This window comes from Oxyura jamaicensis, chromosome 8 (genome assembly GCF_011077185.1).
Source record: "Oxyura jamaicensis isolate SHBP4307 breed ruddy duck chromosome 8, BPBGC_Ojam_1.0, whole genome shotgun sequence".
In the NCBI taxonomy this organism is placed as follows: Eukaryota; Metazoa; Chordata; class Aves; order Anseriformes; family Anatidae; genus Oxyura; species Oxyura jamaicensis.
Window position 1 is genome coordinate 29,765,743 of NC_048900.1, and position 11,877 is coordinate 29,777,619.

Genomic DNA, 11,877 nt, shown 5'->3' on the forward strand with positions numbered 1-11,877 from the left:
GGTCGCTACCAGGCATTAGGAAAGGGCGCACTTGCACTTCAGCAGCTGTGTTCTCCATCTCCGTATAAGTTCAGAAGTGGTTTGCTTCCTAAGTTCTGTAAAGGAGCTATGGGCTGCCACTGTTGCTTGCTCTTAAGCGTCAGGTTTATAGAATTAGATTATAAAGAGTTAATTGTGGCAGACCAGGGGAAATTACTTCAGTCATTGTATCGCACGAGATGCAGGGAATGAAGTACAAGGGGCAGGGGATGGATGGAGCTGTGCCACCCAGGCACGAGGTGCTTTTCTGGGGGTGCTGCCCCAGGTCTGTCGAGTGGCAGGCTCAGAGCGGTCGGGATAAACACAGAAGGTCATTGCAGAAGAAAATTCCAGCTCACCACCCACTCACGAGAAAGTGTAGAAGACTCTTTTAAGTCAATGATAAAAGTAAACCCACAGCGTGGCTCTGCTGGAGAATGCGGTGCTGCTTTTGCCCTTCAGTAATACAACGTGCATGCAGAGATGTTTTTACATAGCATAATGCCAAGCTATTTGTTTAAACAGTTACGGACATTGGGACTGCAGGGCTGCTCTGGGGGGTTGGGGTGGACAGACAGCTTGGTCCATTGGTGTATTCTAACTCCTCAGCCCCAGGACACACACGAGCCCAGGGACTTTATCTTGGTTTTCCCTTTGAAGTTTTTAATTTCAACTTCCACGTACAGCTTAGAGCAGCTGAAAGTGCTTGTAATACATGCCTAAAAACAAAACGTGTGCTTAGTAACAGAATGTAGGTAACAGTACCAGAACCATTTAATTTGGTAAGAGTCAAAAGTACTTCTTGCGTCCAACCACCATGGAATATTCTGATAAATTTGGACTTGCTTCTTGGTTCCCCTTCAAAGGTAGTTTGATAAATTCACAGCTAGACAGGAGATAAAGGGAATGTCGGGATCATTTTAACAAGGTCACGGTTTCCACCTAGGCTGCCGACACACTGATGCCTTGTGCATGCTACATAGGGAAGCAACTTGGAAGTGTTCTGCAAATATAGACCAGACTGTTTTCTTTTGATGTTTAAAGTCATATGCTGCAAAAAGCTTTCTGTTTTATTTATGCTAATTCTCTATTTTCCTACTGGGAAACCCAACTCGCCCTGTTTCAAATGTTTTGATTGCTTTTCAAACAAAATTTTAAAAGAAAGGAAGTAGAATCCTATTTTTAAATACGGTATCCAGTATTAATGTCAACTTTGGGTAAAAACACTCCTAAGCTTTAAGCTCCAAGTGAGGTAGATGTGTGTTTGCTCGTACAAATAAAAATGTTAGCATTTCATCCAAAAGCCTGTTTCAGTTTTAAGGGATTTTAATTGCCTTCAAAAAATATAATAAACCGAGCTTGTCCTGTCATTCACCTAATGGAAGGAGCCGATAAAGAGATAGAGGCGGTGGGCTTCGCTCTTTCTGCTCTTCCTTTGTACTCGGTTTACTTTGGCGTGCTGCCTCATATGTATTTTACACTTCTTTACATTTTGTACACCGATGTATGACAAATACTTGTCAAACAAAAACTAAGCAGATTTATAACCGCTTAACTTGAAATGAGCCCTTCCTGCCAAAACTTTATGACTTCATTTTCTTTCATAGTTTTCCACTATGTTGGTTCAAACAGACAAACCCTGCCCGAGGTCAGACAGAGGTCATTTCACTTTCATTACTAAAATATAATTTACAATATGCCAGACCTAAACAAGTTTTAGCCTAAAGGATTTGTATAATATAAACCATCTGTTCCTCAACAATATAGCTAATTTCCTGCCATCACCGTACAGTCTACTGGCTGCCTGCTTAAATGGCTTTATGATGATGATTATTATTATTATTTATGCAGTATTTGTCTAAAAATTGAAAGTGGTCAATATAATTAGAATTCATTTCTTGTAAAATGCCACTTTTTAATGATTTTTTTTTTTAATATGTCAGTTTTCCTATAATGTCACTGTAAAGCTACAGCTATATTTCAGGAAGGCAAATGCTAATGTTTACACTGTTTTAAGAAATGTAGATCCCAAACTCATTAGTCTTAAATTACTACCTATGGCTATATGGAAGATCCTCAATGACTGGCTTTGTGTGTAGGTGTTAACAGCATGTGTGGAAGTTGATGTCTGTATCTAAATGCAAGTTCTTTATGGTCTAAGAGTGAAGAACAACAGAGTTTTTAAAAAGTTAGCCTTTCTTCTTCAACTAATATCTCGTTTTTCCAGCTGACTCTGTCCAGCATGTTTGAGATTGAACATTCAGTCAAGTGTGAACAGAAATAGTTTTTATTGTACATTGAAGGGTTAATAGCAAAGTCAAGGAAGAATTGGCTACAAGAAAATAGCTTAAAAAAAAGGGTGGGGGTTCTGCTAAAACTTTAGGCGCGGGCCCAGAAAGCACTTCAGCATGCACTTAACTTAAAGTATGTGAATTGCCTCAATTCCTGAAAGCAGTCAGATTCAGTTTCAAGTATATAAATGCCCAAGCCCAAGTATATAAATGCTTTTGCTGAAATGCTGGTGGTTCCTGCGTATATTTATATCTAACACTTACTACTTTTATCTGATTTTGTGCAGAGGGTAAAAAGTAATTCTAAATTTAGTTTTGGAGCAGGGTACAGAGTCAGATTAAGCGGTTTCCAGCCCTGAACTGTGCTGATGTTGGGATACCGGTGTTGGAATACTGACCTGGGGCTGCTGCACCAGTGCCTGCATCTCACAGCTTCCCTGCCACATGGGTGTGCAGCCCCAGGAGCTCTTGTATTGGTTTGCATGGCTTTCAGACTTCCCGTGCGAAGAGATCTTTTATTTAAAAACATGTGTTCAGCCCTGTTTTTCTAACACCTTTTTGCTGTCATTTCTTTCCCAGAGTAAGGCTAAGGAGTTGCCTCTCTCCGCTGTTCGCTTCATGGAAGAACTGGGTGAATGTGCTTTTGGCAAAATCTACAAGGGGCATCTCTACCTTCCAGGCATGGATCATGCTCAGCTTGTTGCTATCAAGACCCTAAAAGACTTTAACAACCCCCAGCAGTGGGCAGAGTTCCAGCAAGAAGCATCTCTCATGGCCGAGCTCCATCACCCTAACATCGTTTGCCTCTTAGGTGTTGTGACCCAGGAACAACCCGTCTGCATGCTCTTCGAGTACATGAACCAAGGAGACCTACACGAGTTCCTCATCATGCGATCGCCACATTCGGATGTTGGATGTAGCAGTGATGAGGATGGGACAGTAAAATCCAGCCTGGACCACGGGGATTTCCTGCATATTGCAGTCCAGATTGCAGCAGGGATGGAGTACTTATCAAGTCATTTTTTTGTCCATAAAGATCTTGCTACTCGGAACATTCTAATTGGAGAACAACTTCATGTGAAAATTTCTGACCTTGGACTCTCAAGGGAAATCTACTCGGCAGATTATTACAGAGTTCAAAACAAATCTCTTTTGCCAATTCGCTGGATGCCACCAGAGGCCATTATGTACGGCAAATTCTCTTCTGATTCAGATATCTGGTCGTTTGGAGTCGTTTTATGGGAGATATTCAGCTTTGGACTTCAACCGTATTATGGATTTAGTAACCAAGAAGTCATCGAGATGATCAGGAAAAGACAACTGCTGCCATGCTCTGAAGACTGTCCTCCTAGAATGTATAGCCTGATGACAGAGTGCTGGCATGATCTGCCATCTCGGAGGCCACGATTTAAAGAAATCCATGCCAGGCTGCGCTCCTGGGAGGGCCTTTCAAGTCACACTAGTTCTACCACCCCCTCAGGTGGGAATGCCACCACTCAAACAACTTCCCTCAGTGCAAGCCCAGTGAGTAACCTAAGTAATCCTAGGTACCCTAACTACATGTTTCCAGCACAAGGTATACCACAAGGCCAAATTGCCGGGTTCATAGGACCACCAATACCTCAAAACCAGCGATATATTCCGATCAATGGGTACCCGATTCCACCAGGATATGCTGCTTTCCCAGCTCCCCACTATCAGCCGCAAGGTCCACCCAGGGTAATCCAGCACTGCCCTCCTCCAAAGAGTCGTTCTCCCAGCAGTGCCAGTGGGTCGACCAGCACAGGTCACGTCACTAGTTTGCCGTCTTCAGGATCCAACCAGGAAGCAAATATTCCTTTGCTATCTCATATGTCAATTCCTAGTCATCCGGGCGGGATCGGTATAACAGTTTTTGGAAACAAAACTCAAAAACCGTACAAAATAGACTCGAAGCAGTCTTCCCTTTTAGGAGACTCCAGCATCCATGGACCTAACGAATCTATGATTTCAGCTGAATTGTAAATAAGCGAGGCCTTTGTAAATATAACTACAATACAAACTAGAATGTCGTAGAAAAGATTTATATTCAAATATTTTATTAAAGATTCTTCTGGTTGTTTAACAGACATTGCAGCAAGTATCTTCTGTGAAGTTTAACTGCTTAACAGGACGGGCAGACTCAACCAGACAAAGATCATTGTGGTATGAATACCCAGCTTTGTGAATGGACTCATTGTTAAGTGCCACCGACAACTCAAAAAGGGGAGGGGGAGATTTTTTTAGAATAAAAACGTTTTATCATATGCTTTTTCACAGCTTTTTAAGCATCTGATGTGGTTTAATTCACAGAAACTTTTTTATACTGAAAACATATTTTAGTATTTGTCTCTTTTTTAGGAGATGCAAATATTCGGCGATTTACTGGGTGTGCAATTTCAGTTCCAATAGCTAGTTATTTGTAAATTTTGCAGTCAAGGATTACGTTTCCAGTATGTGATCTGAGAGCTGAATAATTTACTTCAGGTAGGATTTTGGTCTTTTGTTAAGTTGGGAGTCTGAGTTCAGATTCAGAGCAAAAATGTCTTTTTTTATGACAGCACAATAGTTTGAGTTACCAACTTGCAGTCTACAAAAATCATCTGATACTGGCTGCTAAAGATGGCTGGAGTTGTAAGAAATTGCCTTAAAGGAAATGAAATTAAAGTATTTTAATTTCAGAACCTGGATCAACTTATTCAAAGATAACATTTCATAATCTTTATAGGTAGTTAAAGTGGAAATTTTATATCCTTTTGTTGCTATGCAACTGTTTAATGGAAAGGCTCCAAACCACAATTTTATATATGACAATCAGTTTTCCCAGGAATATTTATTGTTTCAGATCGATACGTAATTTCAGTGATTATGACTCCAATGACCCCAAAGAAGGGAAGCTCACATTCCATCAGGCAGCAAATCCATTGATAGCAATTTAGTCTATCAATTCTAATAATGTGAATTAGTGTTAATTGTCATCCTTGAAATATCACTTGTATAATTACTAAAGTTCATTCAGGTATAAGCAACCTAGATTATTCATTTGAAACCACTTTAATGAGTTACAAAAGTGCTGTGTACGTTATGGTTTTTCACACTCTCTTTTGTACTGAATAGTATTTTTTATTGTACACAATGAAAACAATCTTTTGCTCAGTTGACAATGTTGTATAATATGACTTTATTTTTATCTTTTGCACAAAAGTGTGATGATGTTTTGTACAGCAGAAGTGAAAATACATCTCTGCATTTTATATCTTGGTCTGTTTCTTTTTATTTTTAACCTGATGTAGATGTTCCTGAAATATATTATGGTGATATTCAGCCACTACCTTATACAAATATTTTTCTTTGTTTTCACTGCATGCATTTAATCACTGTATTACTTGATGATTGTTTTATTAATTATGGGCATTTCAGTTAGGCAAGCATGAAAATGTAATTACAAAGGCTATTTTATAATTAAAATATGTGCATTTTTGTATTTCACATGCCAGAGATGATATTAAACACTGATTATTTTATGCTGCTGTTTATTAAAACATTGTTTTAATGTAAATATATCAGTATTTCCTCCATCTTGGCAAAAGATATTTGAAAAGTTTAGAGTTTAACAGAGAGCTAAAATCTGCTCACCTGGCTCTGGTAGGGAGCCTGCTGAAAGGCTCCCTTGAAGAAGACACAAGAGCTTTGAAAATAATAGTTGCAGACAGGTTACTCAGCCTTAGCTGAACACTTGATTGTGCAAGTATTTGCAGAGCACCCAGAAGAAGTTTTTGCTGTCTTTGCTGTGCTCTCGTAGGTGCAGTTCAGCTCAGTACCGGGCACTGCCCTTTCAGCTCCTTGCTTAGATTTCATGGCCCGCTGCCTGTGAGCTGTCGGGGTGCGGTGTATTGCAGCGGCAGCCAGAGTCCAAATGTCTCATTGCACAAGTGTGAAGCTGTAATTACAGGTTAAGAACAATCAGTAATTAAACAGCAAGGGCTTTTGTGACTTCTGAGATACTTTAAGTATCTGAGATGTCACCTTCCAGTTAGATCTGGATCAGTTGTGAAAATATGTTACATGTTAAGTAGAATTCAATGTTGAAGATTGAGACGCTAATTACATCTTACTAACTTCGGTATCTGCATCACGCTACCAGACTTTCAAATGCTGAAAACTTACTTTTGAGCAGAGGTGTTTTAGAGAAATTGATGAGGTGTTTTCTCTCTAAGCAATGGCTGTTAAGTAAGCAACAGCTAGGGAATTGCTCTTTTCACTCATTTACAAACACAGCTTTGTAGCACTCACTTGGTGTCTTGTTCAGTAGACAGTCACTGTATTGTCATTCTTGAACCATTTTTTCCTCCTGTGTACTCCTGCATACGTGCTTGAGTGGTTACATCAGCGCAAACAATTCTTGTGCATCCTAAGCATCAAACGCACTGAGAAGGAAGAAGCCATTTTTTTTTTTCACCAGCATCATATTATGACATTTCTTACTCAATACCATTAAGGGCTTGAAATTTCAGCAGTGAGAGTTAGTCTGCCACTTCATAAATATCTAATTTCAGAAAAAGAAGCTATATGCAGCCAAGCAGGATTGTGGTCCTTAGGTTAGGCTGCTGTTGCAAAGTCTTCATTAAAGAACACGCTGTAAATGAAGGCAATAGAGAAAAGAATCTTTGCACCATGGAAAATGCACAGCCTATGGAAAAACACAGTTAAAAAAGATACGAAGATACCATGATCAATGGTCTCAAAATATTTGCTCAGCACTGTCAAGCAACAGCCTTCACTCAATGAATGTATGAAGAAAATGAAAGTGACTTCAAGAGGCCCTTGGTGCTTCGTCAGGCTGGAAGAGACAGCAGAGGAACCAGCTCACGAGACGTCGGGTCAGATGGTCTCTGCCACTTGGAATGGCAAGTGATGTATGTCCCATCAGAGCATGTTTGAACATATGAGACATAATGCCATATTTAAATTAAATTCTGTGACGACAAGCGTGAAACGCTCACATCAATACTGTGCGTACTCCCGTAAGATTGCTGCCTTATGTACGTTAAGGGCAGCTGTGAATCCACACACTTAACTTTAATCATCCGGACAGGACAGCAGTAACCCAAGACTGTAATCCCTAATGTGGTCCCTCACACACCTTGTGGTTCTATGTTGAGAAAGGAGCTACAGCGCAAGCTCACTCACAGATCAGTTTAGTTTGTTTGTTTATTCATTTCCCTTTGTTTCAAAGCAAGCTGGATCCTTAAGGTTAAATAGACTCACGGTTAGGAGATGGAAACCAGCACTGAACAACGCACCTGAAAACTCTTAGGAAGACCTCTTCCTGCCCTTCTCTCTCTCCCTCTCTCTGTGGGTGAAGTTTGTGAACCGTGAGGCTGAAATCACAGTCTTGGCTCAAAAACGATGCTTAGGGAACAAATGCTGAAGCAGAGAGGCAGGAATTCATCAGGGGGAGATTAGAGGGGGAAAAATAAGTCTTCTGAAAACCAATTAGATAACGTGGAAAAGAGATGTTGCCAGAAATGAAAGAATTACTCCTCAGGTGGGAATGCAGACATAAAGAAAAAGTTATTTTCATGGCAAATGAAATAAGAGGGAATTTTCCAGATTCCTCATGCAAAATGCAAGAATCATCTTACCTTGTTCCTTCAAAGAGACGGACAGCCAAGACTGTTGGAAATGTAATAACGGACTGAGAAGCTCTAGAGATTTGGAAGTAAAACTCTGAATAAACACTGATTAGTAAGCCTCCAATCTGAACAATCTCATCCTCTCCAGGTGAGCTTATATTTCCTTAAAAGAGGATAAATATTTGCGGATTTAAAGACCAAAATACAGAGACTGAAGTGAAGATTTGTATCCTTTGGCCCCACAAAGGAGTGATTATAGTGGGTTTCTGCATTCTCTGGATTGAAAGCAGAAGGTAAAGCAGAGAAGCACTTGTGTGGAAATTGGAGCTGGAAAAGTCAGCAATAGCAGTATGTGTTTATCCAGAGCATGAGAAATTGTCAAAAAGGAATCTTTTATTTGCTTTGCGTGAATAAGGGTAGCCAAGAAAGTTGCAGGCCTGGAAATACCCTGTTACATTTGCTTGCCGTTCCCATATTGTTCTGTAACCTACATTCACCAGGAGAACTTTTAAATGTCCACCTAACTCAAAACAGTCCTGACAGTACGGCAGGCAATACAAAAAGCAACTCAAGTACAAACACATGCCGTTCCCTACGGACCTGACTATGAAATGAGTGCCTTCAGTACCTATTGGCTCTAGTTACCGTATTGATCAAACAGCATTTGGCTCGTGGGCAGGAGTCACTCTTTTCGGTACGCCTGACCATTGTGGCTGCCTCCTCACAAAACGGAGGCATCTGACCAGAGGATACCTTCTGCTGTTTCATACCGTTAGGCCGAGCTGCTCAAGGTGGCTCTCTGGGGACACCACGTAGTGCTGGAGGGAAGAGGGTGGAGGTCTAAGCCACCCTCTGCCCATGCACTCTGTCACCCTAGATATCACGTATACTAAAGTAGCTATGACTTTATCATCCACATATGATAGAGTAACTATTTTTAACTTACACATACTAATTAGAAATTAATGAAGGTGAAAGAGCTGCAGGTAATGAGACAGAGCCTTCTACCTGTGACAAAGATGGTAATGTCATAGGAGTGCCACTTGTGGCATAAAAAGCTTCTCATTCCATATGGCTTGACATAAAACACCATCCCTGGGAGTCTTTGCATTGAGTTTAGTGGCGTCTGAATCAGTCTTTTTACCATCTAGAGAGTCCTTAGGAATTTTAATGGACTTGATGAAGCCCTGGAGCTTCAGGCTGTACCTGTGAGAAATTTGATCTTGCAGCACAAGTTTGTAAACAGTTTTGATGCATGCACAGTTTGTCATTAAGCAGGTTTCCAAGCCAGCCAAAAGAGACATTAACACATTTGTTCAAAGACGTTAAATTGGCTTTAGTTCCAAGATGCTACAATAAACCAAAAATAGCATCTTTACTGTATTTCAAAATCTTTCAACCAGTGTATTTTTTAGAATATGAATTAATCATCATTGTGTGGTTAGGGAATGGAGTGACAAGGCATCCAAAGCTGAATTTCACCATCTCTGGTTCTGCTGGAGAACCTCAGCAGAAAACCAAGGAAGCTGGGCTTCTGTCTGGGTTAAGCTAATGGAGAACAAACGTCTTTCGGTGAGGAAGCACTAGCTGTGTTTTGAAACAGCGCCTTGGAGCACCTCCTTTATGTCCCATCATCTCTGTGTACTGGTGCTGTCTTACATTCCCCTCCCTAGACATCACAATGTCTTTGCGGTATGTAAACTCATACCTTTGTCCCAGATATTTCTTTTGCTTGAGACAGAGCATTTATTCCAGTGCAAAGATAGTAGCCAAACGATTCTCAGCTGTTAGCCTTGCAGAGCAATGCTAAACCGAGGAGGTCTGAGGATGCTGGGACCAATCTTAAAGCATGTAGTCACACAAACCACATCCTCGAGTTCTGGGAGAGCATGTTTTCTTTTGGCTGCATCTTCAATGGCTATGTTTTATTTTGTGGCCCCAAGTCTGCTCTCTCTGTGGGCCTGAAAGCCTCTCTTAAAGATGTGATGTTTGTGGAATCTGAGAAGCAATTTTTATCTTGCTGTGGGCTTTCTTTTATAGGAGGAGAGAATATTGCCCCCAAGTCAGTCACTCTCTATCCCATCATATTTCTTCCTGTTTGATCTCTCAAAGATTAAAGTTCAGTATATTTCAGGACAGTTATATTGCTGAGGTAATATAAAATTATTAAAAACAGAGAGAGAGAGACAATATTGTGACTACACATCAAAAGCTCTTCAAGACAAAGGAGGGAAAACTGACTTGAAACTGGAATTATTAGAAGCATCTGTGGTGTCCTTTATTTTCCATTTAACAGTGCAACACATTTTGGAATGTCTTAACTATTCAGAATGGCAACCTGGTACTGCCCTAATTTTCTGATTTGTACCCTAAAACCTGTGGTTTATCTGCTCCTGAAGAGGGAAATGGCAGCTGTTGGTTAATGAGCTTTGACCTTGAGGTACAAAGGAATGTTCTCCAATGCTGCAACCTGCAGCCAGTATGAAGAAGTTGGGTTACTTTTTCCAGTCAGTGGAGGAATTTAAAACAAAACAGAAATATCTATTAGATTCATAAGAACCACATAAATTTTTAAGCCACAGCTGGTGCTTGGAGTACAATGTGCACGTGTTTGTTTATGTATGTGGGGTACAGGTATCCATACACACTCAAATGTTTTTGGTACTTATTTCCATAGTTTAAAAAAAATAAAATCCAGCAACGTTTTGAAACAGTAACTAACAGGAACCAGGATAACATTTATTTCCAGTCACCCTCAGTGTAAACACAGGCGTGTGTACTTGGGTAGATCCAGAGCTGAAGAAGGCAGAAAATGCTGCCTTTATGGTGCAATCTCTAATTTATGGGTCCCTACAGCAGAGGCGGTGCCAGGTTCCTCGGGTTTGGATGCTGGCTCTTGGTGCAGCTGTGGGATGAATCAGCCAAACGAGGAGCCAGGCTGCCAGAGTGCTGGGGAACATGAGCAGAATAGCCCATGTTTGGAAAAAAGATCCTCTGAGGTGAGATCACCTGCTTTCACACAAGCAGAGGTCTTCCTATTTTGAGGGCAAAATAGACAGAAAAGGACAATGCTCATTCTGGCTTCCTAACAGCAGCCGTAATGTGCCCTTCTTGCAGCAAGCCCTAAGCTCTGAGTATCTCCTTTTGGGCATGCCTGGGCCTGAGGAGCCCGTGCAGTCTGTGGTGTGCTTAATTTGTCTCAGTGATGAAGATGTAAGCTCATATATACCTTCATCAGGCTCTGATAACAGCGTGTGTGAACATAAGGAACTGCAGAAAAGTGAGAGTCCCTCTGTTATGGCACCGCATGGGAAAAACTGGTCAAAGTCTGGGCAAAGAAAGAGACAGGCACCTGAGGGCAGGTGGGCCGAAGAGGTCAGGGAGGATGGATCAAGATGGTGAGGGCTGAGGTAGGAGCTGGGTGTGGGGAGGCAGTGAAGGAGACGGGCATGTGGAGGAGACGAGGTAAAAATGGCGGTGAAGGGGCTGCAAGGGCATGAATGCCCAGCATAGCGGATGAGGGAGGACAGGAGATGAAGGTTGAGGTGCCTCCACAACAGGGGAGCAAGAATGACCCATCTGGGAAACAAGGACCCTGCTGGGTGCGGTCACAAGGAAACAGGGTGGCCATGACCGCCCGATCCCCCTGGCAGCACAACATGGCGCCCTGGGGCAGGTTACCTCAGTGAGGCCGCGCCGGGAGGCCCTGCTGTGGAGACACCGGTTGATTCACCCACTGGGGGGGACACAGACATTACATGGGACTTCTCCACACCCAGTTCCACCAGGGCTGGGGTCAGGGCTTGGCCAAAACCTGGAGAGAAGGGCAGAGCCCACTGAGGTGGTGTGGAGAGGCAGCTGCGTCCCACACCCCACTCCTGAGCCCCTTCCCAACCTCTCCAGAACTGACTTAC

General features: G+C 41.8%; 1 protein-coding gene across 7 annotated transcripts in view; it reads left to right on the plus strand.

Annotated features, from left to right (window-relative positions):
- ROR1 (receptor tyrosine kinase like orphan receptor 1) overlaps positions 1–5,851 on the plus strand; it is a 151,543-nt gene extending 145,692 nt beyond the window's left edge. For all 7 annotated transcript variants that reach the window (XM_035333802.1, XM_035333807.1, XM_035333803.1 and 4 more), the window contains one exon: positions 2,889–5,851. In XM_035333802.1, the coding sequence (XP_035189693.1) occupies positions 2,889–4,313 (1,425 nt within the window). In that variant the 3' untranslated portion in view covers positions 4,314–5,851. The remainder of the gene's footprint in view (positions 1–2,888) is intronic.
- Positions 5,852–11,877: the final 6,026 nt, after the last annotated feature.